Below are 19,393 nucleotides of genomic sequence, written 5' to 3'. Positions count from 1 at the left end.
GATTAGTTTATCTGTCAACAAAATAAATCTAGACTTTTTTGGAAGGTCTAGAAATATCTATTTTAAAATGAAGGGCATATCTTTTGTATGTAGGAAAATTCGCATTTTAAAAAGTTTTCAAAATGGAGTTAATATCTGTCTATATTGCTTTACTATTAATTCAATGTGTAAAAGGTAAATATTTTTATATTATTAAAAAAAAATTGTATTAAGAATTTTCATTATAAATAATGATAATCTTTTAAAATGCTTAAGGATAGAAAAAAAATATTATTAAATTAAATGTATTGTTAACAAATTCAATGTAAAAGAAATTATATATGTAGAAAAAAATGTAGACTAAAAAAGTTAGCAAAACAATCCTATCATTGTTTTACCATTAACTCAGTATGGCAAAAGTAAAACATGGTTGAGCTATTAAAATCTTCTTCATAACAAATAAGTGCCACATAGTGACTTAGTACTTGCTTTAGTTTTTATATAATCTAATTTTAATTTAATAAGTTTATTATAATATGTTAAAAAAATTATTAATAAATGTAATTATTGATATATTATAAATAAATTGTAATATGAAAATAGTAATATTTTTATTTTCATAATAATAATATTTCTTAAACAATTATATAATATAAATAATAAGAAAATGCAATATTAAAATATTAAAATCTAAATCAGCGTACTTACATTCAAAAATTATTAAAGAAACATGAATCACATTAGATGTAGTGCCCACCTATAGTTTGTTTTTCCATTATATTTACCAAACTATTTTATGCCTATTTCATGGATGTGTTAGTTTCAAGGATATTATTTCATAATTTGGACTAGATATATATCAACTTGACTATATTTCATGTGTTGTTTAATGGTTATGGTTACTAGTGTAGTAATGATGCTTTAATGATTCGTAGTTAATAAATGTGATTTTTTTCATACCAATGTTAGATGATGCTTTAATAATGATTACTTCATATTTGTAATGATGCATTATTTTATCTAAGCATTCAATGTTTAACTTATAATTATTATGGTACTTACCTCATACTTGCATGTGTATGGTGTGTGTGTTTGTTTTATCTTTCTATTTGTCGTGTTTGATATGGTTAAGAGAGGGAGTCGTAATCACCTACTAGTTGGGATCTACATAATATATCACTCCCTGCCATTGCTTGTTTAGTTTAGATATATTTATATACATGTACATGCTCATCTTTTATACAGAATGTAGGTATCGAGCATCGACTTCCCTAAATTGTTAGGATGAGTGTGCCCTATCACAATAACTCAATGGTAAGAATAGGGAGATAATATTCAGGTCCAATCCCAACCATAGCCTAAATACTTGTCTTATAAGGAGGACTCGTAACTAATTTTCCACCCTTTTTAAAACTTATGAGTTTATCTTTGTATGTGGTTTGATTTTGAGTTTCAATTTGTTTTGGTAATGTTGCTTTTATGTGGATTTCACTACGTGATTTATTTATTAAATAATTTAATTATGTTGGGGTTAATCATATAAGTAAATATTATTTGATTAAAAAGAAAATATTAAAGTATGAGATTATTTAATTAATTAAATATGTACTTTAATTTAGAAGTCTAAATTTTAAAAATTAGCTAAGGAGAAATTAGAATATGATGATATTTAATTAATTAAATATCTTTAGTTTAAAAGTTTAATTTAAAAGTTTAATTTACGAAGTTAGACAAAAAGAGAATAAAAATATTAAAGATTTAATATTTCTTTATTATAATTATCTATTTAATAATAATTAAATTAGAGTTGCATTTAAATAATAAACTTTAATTATTATTATTAATTTAAATAATAAATGAATACTCGCATGCACGGGTTGAGATGATGGAGATTCACTAGATGGCTCTGCGATGCGAATTCGCACCCTACGGAGCTAGGGCCTGCGTGCCTTTGGCCCACTGATCTCAGGCACTCGGTACTAGGTCAAGGTCGCTCTCTCTGTGTTTTGTCTGCTTGTTGGATCGAGGGTTTAAGTAGAAGGAGTGAGGAAGCTGTGGTCTTAACGTTGGAGGATTGTGTGGAAGTGTGGTCGGCCGGGAGTTGGTGTTCAGAGTGTATTTTCTTCTACGGTGGTGGGGGAGGCTCAGTAGTGAACGGCTGGGTCTGATTTCAGCTTTTGCTTGGAGTTTTTGCCTTTGAGTCTGAGCATGGGGCAATCGGAAGCCCCTAGGGCTCAGAGTTTTTCTGATGATTTGGAAATGCCTGATACAACTTGTCAGATGCGTGGAGGGGCTAAAGGTTAGATGGACAATATACCTTCTGGAGAGAATGTGGCATCATCAAAAGGTTTTATCCGAATTAAGAAGACGAATGGGTGTTTGGAGAGATCTGACGATCGACCAGTCTTGATTATTCAACCAGAGAAAATTTCAGAAGATGTGGAGTATTGGAGCAAGCGTGCGCTCACATGCAAGTTTTTGGGTCCTGACTCCCTCTCCATGTGTTGGAATCATGGGCGCACCGGATTTGGAATCCAGAAGGGGATATGGAAATTCTTCTAGTGGCTAACAACTATTTTATGGTTATTTTCTCATGCATGTTGGACAGGAACAAAGTATTCGAAGGAGGCCCATACTTTTTTAACCAAGTTGGTCTGTTCATCAAACCCTCACACACTGGATTTAATTCTGCTGAAGATATCCCGTCTCGGGTCCCTGTGTGGATCCGGCTGCCACGTCTGCCACTGGAATTTTGGAGAGAGGATATTCTTCATTCAATTGCTCTTCTGCTTGGGAAACCAGTTGGGTCGGCCACCCAAACCCAAGATCGAAAGGTAATTTCATATGCACGAATCTGTGTGGAGGTTGATCTTGTTAATCCACTGCCTAATTCTATGGAAATTTTCTTGGGTCCTTCTTCATGGACTTAGTAGTTGGACTATGAAACTCTACCCTTCAGATGCAGGATTTGTCATGAGTATGGGCACTTACAACGCAAATGCCCCCGAAATAAATTTTCTCAATCATCAACTACCACTTTGCCGAACCCTAAGGATGACAAGGGTAAAGCCCCTATGACAGTTGGTCCCTCTGCAGATAAGGTGGGTTTTATCTCGGTGAAGCCACGAAACAAAGGAAAGGGGCAGAAGAGAACGTGGACGAATAGACAAAGTGATGATACCTTCAACAGGTTTAATGTGTCGGAGAACTTGATGCAGGAGGAAGGTATACCTATTGAGATACCCCCGGGTGAGGGTTCTCTTTTGGAACCACAGCTAGAAGAAGTTGGGAATCTAGTCCAGATTCTTGAGGAAGTACAAGGCCAGCCAATTGGTTCAAATGGATTGGTTCAGGATTTATGTTATGATATTCTTGGTGAGGCACATCCCCATGACGGTCCAAATATCATAGCCTCCTCCCATCCTGGCAAGAAAGGAGTGACCAACAACACAAAAGGCTATAAGGTTGCATCCACATTGGGCTTACAGCAAAAATCCTTTAAAAAAGAGATTTCAGAGACGTTTGCTAAGAGTGGAAGGAAGACGGATCAGGAGAAAGTTAAGATGATGGGTGAGACTTTAGTTGAGGCAGGGTTTGTGAGGCCCATTGACTCCCACTTCTCGCAATCTTCTAAATGATTGTTATCTCTTGAATGTTAGGGGGTTGAACAACATCCCTAGACAAAAGGTTGTTCATAGATTGATAGATTCTCACTCTCCAGCTATTATTTTCATTCAGGAAACTAAACTTTCAGTTGATGAATTGAACAGTTGTGGGCCAAAGCTATGGCCCTATGGTAGCTAGTAGGCAGGTGGTGCTCAAGGAAACTTAGGTGGTCTTGCTTGTTTGTGGAATCCCATGAAGGTAACTCCCCTGTGGTGGACTGCAAGCAGGTTTTCCATCTCTTTTATGGCTTCTCACTTTGAGACAGGTGAAAGGTGCTTGTTCTCCAATATTTATGCTCCTAGTGATTTGGTAAGCAAATCTCTTATGTGGTCACATATTATATTTGTCTAATCTTTAGATCCTTTCCTTCCTTGGATTGTTGCCAGAGATTTTAACACTGTTACTCATCTTGAGGAAAAGAGAGGTGGATCTTCTCATTTGGGTCCTTCTTCTAGTATGCTTAGAGATAATATTAGCTCTTTGAATCTTATTGATGTTAAACCTAGTTCTAGTATATTCACCTGGAATAACAGAAGGAGTGGGATGGAAGCTATCTCGGAAAGGCTTGATAGGTTCCTGATATCTTGTTTTTCGATGAATATTAGATGGTCTACCAACTCAGATATTCTTGACTGGAGAGGCTCTGACCACTGGCCTATTAGGCTCTCTGTCACTCCTTTCAAGACTGTTAAGAATCCCTCTTTCAAGTTTCAACTGATGTGGTTGAGAGATCCTTCCCTTCAGAATCTTATGATAGCTTGGTGGTATGAGGGCAGGCCTCCTCATGGTATTGCCATGTTCACCTTTGAGAAGAGCCTTCAAAATGTGAAATTTAGGCTGAAACAGTAGAACAAACAGTGCTTTGGAAATCTTCAAGAGCATTTAAAATATGCCCAGGCTAGGCTGGCAGGCTAGGCTGGATGGTATCACTTGCCAGATGAGGGACCAAGGAATGACTCTAGATTTAATGTCTGAGGAATCCTCAGCTTTAAGAGAGGTTGAAGAATGGGAGCTTCGAGAGGAAATATTTTGGAAGAAAAAATCTCGGGTGGATTGGTTGCAGGAGGGAGATAGGAACACTGCTTTCTTCCACAACACTGTTAAAGCTCGTAGGTTCGAAAACTCCATTTCTTCTCTTGTTTCTTCTTCTGGAGATCATCTCTTTTCCAAGGAGGCAATTTCTTTAGAGGCCACTAATTACTTCTCTCAACTCTTCTCTAAGGAGGAACCTATTTCCTTGGTAGAGACAAGGGCTATTTTAGATTGTATTCCTCATCTTGTGTCTGGTAGTATGAACATAGATCTATTAAAACCTGTTATGCTTGAAGAGCTAGAGAAGGTGGTATTCGCTATGAAGAAAGGTAAAGCCCCGGGCCCAGATGGATTTCCCATTGAATTTTTCTAGGAGTTTTGGGAAATTATTAAATTTGATCTTCTAGAAGTTGTTCGGGAATCATATCAAAACAAACAAATGCTCAAGTCTTTGAATGCTACTTTCCTGACTCTCATCCCCAAGATTGATGGAGCTAACAGGCTGGATCAATTCAGACCTATTGCTTTATGTAATGTCACTTACAAAATTATCGCTAAATTAATTGTTGAAAAGGCTTAAGCCTTTCCTTGCCTCTTTGATATTAGAGGAACAGGGAGGTTATGTTGGTGGTAGACAGATTCTAGATGGAGTGGTTATTGCTTCAAAGGCTATTCATTCTATGGCCACGTCCAAGGAAAAGGCTATGCTTATTAAGCTGGATCTAGCTAAAGCTTACGACCGAGTTAGTTGGGAGTTCCTGAGACAGGTGCTTCTTACTTTTGGATTTGATAGGGAATGGGTGGATTGGGTTCTTAGCTACTTTACTTCCACATCCTTTTCAGTTCTTATTAACGGAGAACCTACTGATCTATTCTCTACTTCTCGGGGGCTTCGGCAGGGGGATCCTATCTCTCCATATCTATTTATCATTATGGCAGAGGCTTTGGGTAGATTTATAAAATCTCAAGCAGAGCAGGGACTTGTCCAGGGGTGGAAGTGGCACAATGATATTCCAGCTTACACACACCTCCAGTTTGTGGATGATACTGGATTGATGGGTTTGGCTACCATTAATGAAGCAAGGAACTTCAGAACGATTTTGGATACTTATTTGAAAGCCTCTAGACAACAAATTAATGAAGGTAAATCATCTATTTATTTCTTTAATACTCCTCAGGCGATTCAGGTCAGGATTGCTAGAATTCTCAAGTTTCAGGTTGGATCCCTTCCCTTGATTTATCTTGGAGTACCTCTAACCCTTGGGGCTCAGCTGAAGGAATATTGGCAAGGTCTGTTTGACAAATTTCGGAGCAAGGTGAGTCACTGGACCCATAGATGGCTCTCTTCTATTGGTAGGGTCATCCTTCTCAAGACTGTGATTCAGGCTCTTCCTATTTATAGGTGTCTGGTGCAAACTCCTCCCATTGGATTTATGAAAGACTTTGATGCTCTGTCGCAACAATTCCTTTGGACAGGCAATCTCCTCTCTTCTAAATGGTGCTTGGTCAAATGGGACACTATCTGCCTACCTAAGTTTGCTGGAGGATTAGGCCTTAAATGTATGGCACTTAGTGTCAATGCTTTGGCAACAAAGTTATATTGGAGGTGGTGCAAGAATCAAGAACGAGATTGGGCTAAGATTCTGGCTCATAAGTATTTCCCAGGAGTGGAATGTCAGGATATTCCTAGAATGGAGATGGATGGTAAGGGATCCTTTATTTGGGACACTCTTAAAAGAGGTTCTCCTCTCATCAAGGATGGTCTCTTCTGGATATGTAATGAGGGATCGTGTGTGTTATTCTAGCAGGACTCCTAGGATGGCTATCCTCCCATTCTCTCCAGCTATCCACACCTTCAGCCTCTATATCATATTTTTTCAGCTGTAGGATGGACCAAAGTAGTTCACTTCAAAACTTTGAGGAGGTGTGGCTCGATGGTTATGGCTAATTGGAAGGATCCTCAGGATTGGCCCTTAGGGGGCTCCTCAGAGATTCGGGCTGAACTGGCCAATCTTCTCTCTGGTAGGCTATGCAGCTCTTCTAAGGACAAAGACATCCTGGCTTGGGATCCCAGCCCTAAAGGTACTTTCAGTGTGGCCCAAGGATATGCTCGATTGGATAGTCAATGTAATGAATTTCAGGAAACTCTCTGGTGGCGAAAAGTTTGGAATAGATTCTCGTGGCCTAAATGTAATTTTTTTCTATGGCTAGTTGCTCACAAAAAGTGTCTTACTTGGGATAACCTCCAGAGAAGAGGGTTTCAAGGTCCTTCTTTTTGTCCCCTCTGTAGGTTGCATGGAGAGGATGTTTCTCATTTATTCTTCTTATGCCCTCTCTCTAGAGAAATCTAGCATAAGTGGTGGGAGGCATGGTGTCATGGATGCATTCATGCTGAATCCCTTATTGAGTTTTGGGATAGCCTTGGGAGGCCCCCTGCGAGAACTTCATTTCTCCAGGTGGCTTGGGCTGTTGGACCTTCTTTTATTCTTTGGAATCTTTGGCTGGAGCGTAATCGTCAGATTTTCTGTAACTCCAGCCTGGGGGTCACTAAACTATGGCAGTTGATCTTAAGTAGGCTTCAGGAGACTATCTATGTTAAATGTGGTATGACGGAGCCAGTGGATCCTGATGACTCCAGGATAGTTAGGAATTTGGGATTGGTGGATAAAGGTTTGGGAAGTAGAAGCAGTAAGAAATCTCAGCCACAAAAAATTAAAGTGTGTAGGATGGGAAGATGGAGACCTCCACCAGATTTTGTCCTAAAGATTAACACTGATGGCTCCTTCCGTGGTAATCCTGGACAAGCTAGTATAGGAGGACTTGGGAGAGATACGGATGGTAAGGTTTGTTTGATTTTCTCTGTTCACAAAGGAGTTCATTCCAATAACGTGATGGAAGCCTTGGCCATTAAGGTGGCTATGGAGCGAGCTTGCTCTCTTGGATGGAGGAGAATTGTATGCGAATCAGACTCTCAGATTGTTGTGGACATGATTAGTAATCAAAGAATAGATGATTGTAACTGGCAGATTGCCTCTCTTGTTAGAGAGTTTCTTCACTTGAGCAGCTTTGTGGATGAGATCTCCTTTTGTCATATTCCCAGGGAATGGAATGGAGTTGCTAATGTAGGTTGGAATATTTTCGATAGGGATGATCTTCCTGCTGATTATGTGGGGATTTTCGAGCATTTAGTGGAGAAGGATAGAACTTAATGGCTTTTGGATGTGGTTTGGTAGATTGGGCCTGAGGCCTTTGTAATTTGGCTTTTACTGAATAAATTTTTACCCCTTTTTCCAAACAAAAATTTAAATAATAAACTATGTATTAATTAGTGCAAGCACTAATTAATAAACTAGAGGAAAATAAAATATAAAAGAATGAAATTTAAAGATAAAGTTATAGTTCTAATTGTGGCATAGTTATATTTATTTAATTTAATGATAATTATTTAAGATTTTTATTTTAATAATAAACTCTAAATAATGTTATTAATTAAATTAATAAATATATTATTAAAAACACTTCAAAAATTAATTAAGGAGAGAAAGCTAATTATTTAAACTAAGATTTTTGTAATTAAATATCTAAAAGAGTTGTGCATGAAAAGGTAAAAGGTAATCAAGTAATAAACAGTAATTGATCAAGTAGTTCCCTCTCATGATTGCACATTCAGAGCCCCAATTCAGGGAAGAACTCTTTATTAGAGATCTAGAGCTCATTTTGCAATTATACAGGTTTTGGGGAGCAAAATTTGAAATTGGATTAGAAGAATTTTGAGAGTTTGAAAGGGTTTGGGATTGGCAAGCATTCATAGATTGTCTCAGATTTTAGATGTGGTTTTGAGGTTTTGGGAGTGAAAATTCAGAATTTGATCAAAAGAATTGTTGAAAGTTTTAGAGGGTTTGGATTTGCATGCATTCATAGATTGTCTCAGATTTTAGCTATGTTTTTGAGGTAGGGTTTGAAAAAATATTGTAGAATTTTATTGAAAGATTTGTCTACTTCATGTCTTCATGGGTTTTTGCATATTGCTTATTAATTTAGTATATTGATTGTTGAATAAAGAATTATGTTGTAGATTTGAAAAAGGAAAATTTATTAATCAAGAAAACTTGACTGAGGAAAATTATAGAAAAATTGTAGAAAAATATTGTGACTATATTCTTATAAACCTCTTTCTAATATAACAAAAAATTGATTATTGAAAATCGGAATAAATTAATAAATTGAATAGTTAGGGTTTCGCCTTTAAATTTGTCATTAGAACTATGTGATTATCATAGATGAATATTCTTCTTACATCTAAAATAATTTAACTATAATATTTATTTCGAAGCAAACAAATTAATTGAGAGGAAAGCACGTTGTAACTAAATCTATATATGCATGTGAAAATAAATGAGCTAAAAATAGAAAGCTAAGTATAATAATGTTACATGCATGTGAAAACAAATATGCTAAAAATAGAAAGCTAAGTATAGTAACTTTACATACATGTGAAAACAAATATGTTAAAAATAGATAGCTAAGTATAATATGCTTGCATGATTTGAGAGATCAAAGACATATGAAAATACTAATTGCATATTTATTTTTATTTTATAAAAATATAATTTAATTTCCAAATTTATTTATTTAATAATAATAATAATTTATTAATTTCTAAATAAAATAAATATTATCCATTTAGTTATAAAGTGAATGTTAGTATTAGTGATTATTTAAGTTTAATTAAAATAGAAGTCAAATTAATATTTTAGAAATGAAATTAGTATTATTATGTATAACAATATACATTTATGTTATTAATTAAATCATTTATGGTTTAAAATTATTTAAATTAAAACATAATAATATTGCATGATAATTTATATATAAAAAGATTGGATATTTAAATACTTATTATTTTTAAATAAGTATATTAGCATAACAATTTATATTAACATGTACATTCTTACTTTATTTCTAAACACATTCTCATGGCCCAAACTAAACAAGAGAAATTGGTGGAATTAAATCATGTCGCTGAAAACTATTTGTTTTCTAATATTCTATTTTATATTCTTGTGATGTTTATTTTTTTAATAGTTTTTCTTTGTGGGTTGTTCAGTTGGCCAAGTTAGGATGTGTACTAGAGGCGTTTTTGAGATTTCTTTTATGATTATTTGACTAGATGTCATGATGAACTTTATGATTTGAATTGAGATTTATGTTTTATGAGCTTTCTGCTATTGAGCATTTATGATAACTTGGGTTTCGAGAACCAATGTTATTTTTTGGGTTCCTCATTAAGGAACCAAATTCAATCAATATTACTCTTGTGGTATGGGACACTATTGTGGTTTGTGATTTTTGGAAAGGTAGTCTAGGTGCATGTCTATGGGAGTGGCTTGCAATGGGGGTCGGGGCTCAAAGTGGTTGCCAAGGTAACTTATTGTAAGTTGTGTAACAAGTGATAACAAAGTAATTAAAATATCTCGCCTATCCTTTTTCCTTGAGATACATTAAAAATAAAAGTTAGAGATTTTTTCTCATCCATGCCTTGAGTACTTGTATAGAATAAGGATGAAATGGAGATGATACCTTGAGAGGTATGACTAGTTTTCTCGTCATCACGAGAGGGTATTTTGGTTCTACATAGAGACACTAAGGGGTTGGGGTCTTGAGAGACTGCTAGGGTAACCTTAGAGTTGGTTCATGTGATAACATTTCATAGTATGTAGCCCGAGTCTCCTTCATAATTTTTTTTAATATTTGCCTGTGGTGGTGTACTTATCGGATATTACTTTTGATGGTGTGTTTATTGTGAGTTTTTACCCATTGATTGGATGTCATTTGCAATTGACTTTTATTAATGAATAATTAGTTATTCATTGGTGTTTTAATTGTTGGAGTTAGTGATTGGTAGTTTACTTTTATTAATGATAGTTGTTATTTATTGGTCATTGTGCTTGTGACACTTAATATTGATTTTGAGGTGGTTGTATATTTTTGGTCTTGGTATTTGTATATTGACTTAGTATGAGATGTTAGTATTGTAGTGAGTGACCTTTCGATTTTGATTATCTCTTCTTCTTGAGTAGTTTGTGTTACCCTTGAGGTAGTTTTGGCTATCAAGACTTCTTGCTTAGGATTATTTTATGATTTGATTATTTGTGTGTGGATTGTACATTATTTCTCTTGCATGGTGGGAGTGGGAGCTTGATTAGGTGACCACGCAATCGGGAGGTAGTGTATTCTTACCATTTGGGTCCCCCTCAGATTGAAAAATGTTGGATGCCCCTTGATACAATGGTACCATTATCATTCTTCCTTTTATCTTAAAGACTTCTATCCATTTGATGTATCTATGTATCATGTATTTTGAGATCCTATGAGATATTGTATTGTATATTGATGTACTTGTATCAATTTTCATATACCATGTGACATGTGTAGTGGATGTTATTCATTAGATGTGCTTTCATATTATTAGTTGTACTTATGCATTTTCTTATATGACTATGTATGTATTTATTCATTTTATGATTATGGACATTGTAATTGAGACTTAAACTTATTAATAAAACTTTCTTAAATGTGACTCAATGTGAAGGAAGCCTTGAGAAATTGAAATTGTATTTGTAATTGCTTATGTGTATTTGATGTATATGTAAATATTGATTTTGCATTATTGTTACTTTGAAGTTGTTTAAACTTTTAAAAAAATAGTTCAGTAAACTTTGTAACATTTTGGGTCTTTTTTTTGGTTTTCGAGTGGGGCGTTACATTAGCTTAATAAAAAATCAGTCTTAAAAAGTATTAGTTTTAAAATTCACCGGGCCAATATAAGAGGTATATGAGTTCAACCAATCAAATTGTAGAAAAGTATTTTTTTTTAAATGTAAAGTTAAAAATATTGCATCTATAATATGCAATATAATAGTTTAATAAAGAAATTTAAAGAATGATTAATTCAAACATGTAGAAACCAAAAAAATTAATCATTGGTTAAAAGTATAAAATTCAAAATGTATCACAATAGTACTTATCCTACCGGCAAGTACTACTAATAATCTTCTAAAAAACTTCAAGAACATAAACAAAGGTAATGATAGAATGTACAAATGCAAACTAGTTGTTGGTTGGAAAAAAATTCAAATCATATTATGTAATCAAATCAAATGTAGAAATTTTCAATATAAAATTACTAGTATATGTGTGTTTTTTTAAAATTTGGGTAAAATATGTATAGAGATGTTCATTTTAAAACGAGTGGTAATCTTTAAGAGAACCATGTACATAGGAAAAACTAAACACTAGAGCAAAACAAGCAAGTGAACATCTACCATTCTTTCATCATTACCCTAATGTATAAAAAGTCATATATATTTGAACCATTAATTTTTTTTGGTAGTAACTAAAACAATTGTAGGAAATAATAATCTTCCAAAAATCATGAAGAGCACAAACCAAAGAAATGATAAATTGCAGATGCAATCTAGCCTTAGTTACAAAATGTATCCTTCAACCAAATATATTCACCAACAAATCAAATGTAGGATTGTTCAAATGTAAAATAAGTCATGCATGTTAAAAAACTCCACACTCAAAAAAAAGTTAGCAAAACAAACTGTTAGTGTAGTTTTTTATTTTTCCTATTTTGCTAGGTTTTTCCTACACTTTTAATAATCTCGCTTACGTTAATAAAGCATGTCTTATTAGGTGAATGGTTGTGAGGTGTCACCTTCCTACATGTGAGCATCCATTAGCTATCTTGGGAAGATACTTTGCTATCTTTAGTTCGATAGATGGTTGCTCCTCATTGGTTGGTGTTGCCACCTCCTCCCTCTTCCTAGCCTATATAAGCATGCTACCTGGCTTGTATTTGCATCTCTTGTTTTTGCATCCTCTTAATGCTATTTTGCTTCCAGCATTTGCATTACTCTCTTGGAGACTAACTCTATGATGCTATTTTGATTTTGTATCATTTGCATTCATAGTTTAGATATTTACTCTTTGCACTAGTTTTCTGGGTTATTAATCTTATCAGATTCTAACATGGTACCAGAGCTTTTCTATGTGCAAGAGTAGATTTTAGTTTCCTTATTTGAGAGATTCGGGGGGGGCAAATAAACTTTATTGTAGTTTTTTGAAAAACGAAGTATGCTCTTCTCTTGCATCTTTGGATGATCCTGAGAATCAGAAAAGTTTTGACAAAAATAGTTTTTCTCTAGGGTTTCAATCTCAAATCTGACAACCAACTTGCATATTTGGAGTTTTCAATCAGTTTTTCAGGTTCCAGCATGCCATTGATGGACTTAAGAAGCTGATCCAGCATTTGCATGTCATATTTTGGTTGCTGGGGTCATTTTTTAATTTTTGGAACCATTTTTTACTGTTAAAGGCGTCTGATTTACACTACAGCAACATCTTTTGTACATCAGCAAGAAAAATGCTTTTTGTTCGTAGCCCCAAAAAACCATTTGGGTATCTTTTAGATTTTACATGCAAGCTGTATATTTTTCAAAATCGAGCATGCAAAGCTACAGCCATACCCCTCTCCGTTGGCAGTCGTAGATTTGAATGCAATTTTCAAATGTCTCGTTCTTGCTCATACGGACTCCGATTTTGATGATTCTTGTTATGAAATTGGCTATTTTTTTGTGCTCTATCCACAATTGGAGTTTTTTTAAAATTTTCATACATGAATTCTTTAGAAATTGCAGATTCTTAGCCGTGACTGTGCATAGTTCTCATTTTGGAAACTTCGTAGGATCATAACTTTCTCATACGACCTCGTATCGAGGCGATTCTTTTTTTGAAAGTGCATATTTTTCGAGTAGATCGCAGTGGTGCTATTTGTTTCCTTGATTATTGTGCCCAAGTTTCACTTTTAGCATATGCTCTTCATGAGAGTTTGTAATGCATTGAAATCAAGACCACTAAGTATCTCTTTCTAGTGGTAGTTGTAAATGCACTAAAATAAAGTGCCAAATCATATTTCTTTGGGGGGGTTCTTTGATTGAGTAAAAAGGGGGGGGGGCATTGTCGTGGCTAGGTTCTCTTCTTTTTAGCATTTCTTCTCTGCATTTCTTCATCATGGATCAAACAAATATGTCCTTCCTAACTCCATACAATTACTTTGAGTGGAAATCACGCATGACAATTCACTTAAGGAAAGCTGGATTAAATAGGATAACTATGGGACTTGAAATTGAACCTGCTAAAGATGAAGATAAGCTTAAGTGGTTTAACAAATGTGATGAGGCATTTGGAACATTGTGTTTGTCTGTTTCTCCTGACTTTCTATTTCACATTGAGTCTTTGGATACACCAAATGAAGTATGGAAAAAGCTAGAAACACTATTTGGCACACAAGATTCAATGAGGGGTCATATGTTGGAAAATGAATTAATTAGTTTGAGTCCAGGCAATTTCACCACAATCCAAGATTTCTTCACCAAATTAAAATCACTAAGGCTGCAGTTAAAACAATGTGGAATTGAAAAGAAAGATGAACAACTGATTCTTAGTATTCTCTCTAAGCTAAGTTCAGAATATTCTATGTTTGTCTCTACCTTCTATGCTACTAAGGGTGCACTTGGTACTCAATTCACCATGCCATCTTTAGATGATTTTGCTGTCAATCTCACTCGAGAACAGGACAAGCTAATCCAGATGGGCACTCTTAAGTCCTCTAAGTCACATGTCTTGGCTGCCAACCAAGGCACAAAAGAACAACAAGGACAAAGTAGTAACAACAATAGTAAGGATAAGAAACAAAAGAATAGCGAGGAGAAGAAGGATCAGATATTGGTTTCTTCAAAAGCAACTATTGATACACCATCTTCCAAGGGTGATAAGCCTAAGAAAGAAAAGGTCAAATGTGCCTATTGTGAAAGACCTGGTCATGATGAACATAAATGTTTGCAAAAACAACTTGATCACTTGACATACATTCTTGAGAAGAATAATATCAGTGTTCCTGAGTCTATCAAACAAAGTTCTAATGAAGGGTCTAACAAGGAAAAAGAAAACAACAAGGGGAAAGGAAAGGGCAAGGCCCTTTTTGCAGTTGCTTCCTCACCATCCACTTGGGTTCTTGATTCGGGTGCTTCACACCACATGGCTTCATCTAAGGAAGAACTTGCATCCTTGGAGTCGTGTGCTATGCCTTCTATTTTGATGGGTGATAACACTCTTGTTGAGGTGTGTGGGAGAGGGTATGTTGATGTTGGGGATGGCACATTCCTTGATGTTCCTTATGTACCCTCATTTTCAACTAATCTCCTATCGGTACACCAGATCACTCACACAGGTTTAGGCAAGCGGGTTGAGTTCACTCCTGATTCAATGGAGATATGTGAGTTGCACAATGATTCTACAGTTGTAGTTGGGAGAGCAGATCATTAGTCATGACTCTATATGTTTTCTCACTTTGTTCCTGATCCTCCTTTGACTATTTTGCTCACTCACTTTAATGATGTGAGTAGATTATGGCATGAGCGATTTGGCCATCTTAACTTTCACTACTTGCATCAGCTTAACCAACAGAGCATGGTCACAGGGTTGCCTTCTACTTTGACATTGGAGTCACTTGGAATACACGATAGATCTTCTGATGGGTTAGATTCACTTGAGCAGTCTTCTACCTCCACTTCTGATGCAGAGAGTGATTTAGAGGACTCACCTCCTTCCTCTCCTAGTCATCATTTACAGGTTGATGATTCTCCTCTAGATTCTCCATCTTCTAGTCCACTTTGGGCTAGACAGACCTTGCAGTTTGCAGGTGATTGGGTTGGGGATCCATCAGACACCAAGCAGATTCGTTCACAATTCCAGGATGCTCTACATATCTTCATTGCTATTGCCTCAAATCCACAGTCCTTTCATGAGGCTTATGGTATTTTTGAGTGGGATACAGCTATGCAGGAAGAGTATAGTTCCTTGATGAGGAACCACACTTGGGATCTTGTCCCTTTTCGTAAGGGAAGAAAACTTGTTCGATGTAAGTGGATCTACCAGACAAAATTTGCAAGCTTTGTTGGAGGTGCGGGATGCTTCATCTTTTGGGGGGGCCACTTCCTCTCACTTGGAGTCCTAATTTTCTTTGGGGAGTCTCTTTTCTCTCTCTTTTGGGGGAATTTTATGTACATGGGTACCTCATCAGGCTTGACTTGTCAGGACCCATTTCTACATCCACCTAAGCTTCACTTATGGGGGGTGTTAGTGTAGTTTTTTATTTTTCCTATTTTGCTAGGTTTTTCCTACACTTTTAATAATCTCACTTAGGTTAATAAAGCATGTCTTATTAGGTGAATGGTTGTGAGGTGTCACCTTCCTACATGTGAGCATCCATTAGCTATCTTGGGAAGATACTTTGCTATCTTTAGTTCGATAGATGGTTGCTCCTCATTGGTTGGTGTTGCCACCTCCTCCCTCTTCCTAGCCTATATAAGCATGCTACCTGGCTTGTATTTGCATCTCTTGTTTTTGCATCCTCTTAATGCTATTTTGCTTCCAGCATTTGCATTACTCTCTTGGAGACTAACTCTATGATGCTATTTTGATTTTGTATCATTTGCATTCATAGTTTAGATATTTACTCTTTGCACTAGTTTTCTGGGTTATTAATCTTATCAAATTCTAACACAAACAAGCACACATCTATCATTGTTTCACCATTTCCATTATGCAAAAAAATAATGTAAAGAAATGGTGAAATGTAGATGCAAACTCTTTATTTCTTAGGAAATATTTTGTAATCTATAAATGTAGGATTTTGCAAATGTAAGATAATTGCTATATCTATATTATTTTTTAAAACTAAGTATAAATGTCTAGAGATATCCATTTTAAAAAGAGTGTTAAACCTCTTAAGACAACTATGTATGAAAGAAAAACTTAACACTAAAAAACTTAGCAAAATAAACAAAACAAACAACTAGCAATGTTTCGTCTTCAGCCCAATGTAGAAAAAGAAATATTGGTTTAAGCGATTTAAATTTTCTTACACTAAAGAAAGTTTTGTAACAATTAATAATCTTCCAACAAGCTTTAAATATAGAAACAAAGGAAATGACAATATATGGATGCAACCTAGCTTTTAGTTAGGAAAAAAACATTCAAGTTTCAAATGTATTTATTAAAAAGTCAAATGAAGGACCTTTTTTTGTGAAATAAATTATGTATACAAGGAAAACTCACAAAGTGAAAAAGTTAGCAAAACAAACAAGTGAACATCTACCAACATTTTACCATTAGTCTAATACAAAAAAAGTACTATTAAAATCTTCTACAATGTTGAAAGCTTTCCCAATAATTGATAATCTTCCAAAACGCTTCAAGAACACAAACAAAGAAAATGCCAAACTATGGATCCAACCTACTCATTAATTAGAAGAAAAAAAAATTCTCAAATCAAATGTATTTTTAACAAATCAAGAATGGGAATTTTGTTAATGTAAAAATAAATATTTATTTTTAAAAAATTAAGCTGTGATTTTTTAATTAAATATATTTTAAAAATGAATTAATTATAATTTGCATAGGTAGTGGAACTGACTTGGGTTATGGGTTCATCGTTTGGTCTCAACTTCAACTCTAAGGCTTGAGCTTGCCTAATGCATGTGGTTTGTGGGCTATTATATGCATCCTTAAAGGACTACTCTCAATTTGGTTCATCCCTTGCTAAATTCTAACTTGGAAACATCTAAGATGAAGCCAAGGTTGGTTGGGCACTAAGTTGATATGTGGGATACCTTTGAGTAAAAAAAATTGCAAGTGGATTGATTATGATGTTTCATCTTAGTTATCAAGTATTCATTTTTTTTTAAGAGGCTGAAGCCATTGATTAAAATAGTAAAAATTTATAACCCAAATTGAGAGGCACTAAGAGGATGGAGTTGGGTAGAACTCCTTTAATTTTTCCTATCATTTGAAAGATACAAAAGAGAGATACATTTTCTTCCTACATTCTATTACCAATTCAAATTCCCTCCATCTAGTTCTATCCTGAAAGAACACAACCAAACCACCAAACAACTCCTGGTCTACTTTAGTTATTGAGCCCTCATTATATTCAAGATAAATAAATTATTTTAGAACAATAAAATATTTATTTTTTATTGTACTAAAATTTCATACAATGCTTCCTTCAATTTATAATGCTAGCCTGTTGTTAAAATATGAAGTCGTCATAGATAAACATTAGTTGTGGTTGAGTCATCAAATAGGGTTGAGACATCATAGATAGTAAGTTGACATACTATAATCAGAAAGTTTGTATGAGTTGACTTACTATAAATAGTAAGTTGTTTTGATGAGTTATCAAAAATAATAATTTTGACAAGTGTTTTACATATAACTTTGTATGAGTCACACTTACTAAATGTAGTAATTGTTTTGAAATTTGGACTCTACAACTCAGTTGTTATATACAACTCGAAGTCATGATTGTTCATATATTTTGAGCATTGTTGTAACTATGAAAATTCTTGAGGAATAAAGTTGAAAGATTTTTTCTTTTAGTTTTTTACTAGTATAATTTTACTAGGTTTTCCCATGTAAATTATGTCTTATCTATGGTTGTTCTTCTTTGCAATTTTCTACATTTTTTTATTTCATTTCACCTACAACATAGAGATTAATGTATGTGTGCACAAATAAATTTCTTGAGCCTCACATGGAAATAGGTATTGTCCTTATTTTTGCTTGGCAAGAATCAAGGGATAATTGTACCCTAAAAGAACCCTAAGAACATAGGGGAAAACATGCATGCAAATACATTTTTTAAATCAATATCATATCATGTGCATATCAAAGGGTGACAAAGAAATTGGATCATAAGCATAAACATGATGATCATTACACAAGTGTACATAAGAGGAAGTCTCCACACTCTCCCAACGTTTCCATGACAACCCAACACATGTTGTGAGAATGGAATGCACTATACGCATTTTCTCACAAGAGCTTGGACAATGTTTGACAAGATGAACAAGACCAAATTGGATGATATATAATGTTTAACAATGGAGGAGACTAGGTCAATCCTCAAAATAAACTAAGTAAAGACTCATCTTAAACACTAGTTAAAAAAGTGTTTATGCCCAAGACTAAAATTTGATTTTGAATATATCAAAAGCATCTAATGAATTAAAGGTATCCACAAATCTTTAAAATTTTCACATGCCCATGGCAACATAATTCTATCGTAAATGCATAGGAACAACTAATGAATTTGTAGAAACGAAGAGAAAATACACAAGAACAAGAAAAAATGTGTAGGGCATCAGATGGATGCATAAAAACACACACACATAACAAGGAAATTTGAATAAAAGTCAAGGCCAACATCAATTTATGGCCAACATACAATAAAATAAACATTAGGAAGTGTCAAATCCGCATGATTGAGGATAATTCACTTGAACCCAATAATATAATGTAAATACCTTATCCATCAATAACACAATATCATATAAGCACAAATATTGAAATAAAATGCATAAGGATATAACAAAAAATAATATGCACAATATTGTGTCATTGAATCTGGTAAACCACATGTATGTTAGTCCCCAACAGTGAGAACATAGGGGAGAACATGCACGCAAATGTCTTTTAAATCAATATCATATCATGTGCATATCAAAGGGTAACAAAGAAAGTGGAACATAACAATAAACATGATGATCATCACACAAGTGTACATAAGAGGAAGTCTCCACACTCT

The 19,393-nt window shown here is 34.5% G+C and overlaps 1 protein-coding gene across 1 annotated transcript; it reads left to right on the top strand.

The window, feature by feature from the left end:
- The first annotated feature begins 4,534 nt into the window (after nt 1–4,534).
- On the top strand, nt 4,535–7,886 carry LOC149557662 (uncharacterized). The gene is made up of 6 exons (XM_089830381.1): nt 4,535–5,006; nt 5,284–5,444; nt 5,655–6,381; nt 6,559–6,829; nt 7,097–7,520; nt 7,704–7,886. The coding sequence occupies exons 1-6, from the start codon at nt 4,535–4,537 to the stop codon at nt 7,884–7,886; spliced, it is 2,238 nt and encodes a 745-aa protein (XP_089686507.1).
- Nucleotides 7,887–19,393: the final 11,507 nt, after the last annotated feature.

The sequence above is a fragment of the Cupressus sempervirens genome, chromosome 5 (genome assembly GCF_028749045.1).
Source record: "Cupressus sempervirens isolate cs-2001-9-10 chromosome 5, ASM2874904v1, whole genome shotgun sequence".
In the NCBI taxonomy this organism is placed as follows: Eukaryota; Viridiplantae; Streptophyta; class Pinopsida; order Cupressales; family Cupressaceae; genus Cupressus; species Cupressus sempervirens.
This window is presented reverse-complemented; position numbering and strand designations above follow the sequence as displayed.

Bases quoted from the DNA above. Each gene is read 5' to 3' on its own strand.
- LOC149557662 (XM_089830381.1), top strand. From the start codon at position 4,535: ATGCCCAGGCTAGGCTGGCAGGCTAGGCTGGATGGTATCACTTGCCAG. The intron at 5,445-5,654 runs GTGCTTCTTACT...CAAGCAGAGCAG, and splicing joins GTTGGGAGTTCCTGAGACAG to GGACTTGTCCAGGGGTGGAA. The intron at 6,382-6,558 runs GTAAGGGATCCT...ATATTTTTTCAG, and splicing joins TCCTAGAATGGAGATGGATG to CTGTAGGATGGACCAAAGTA.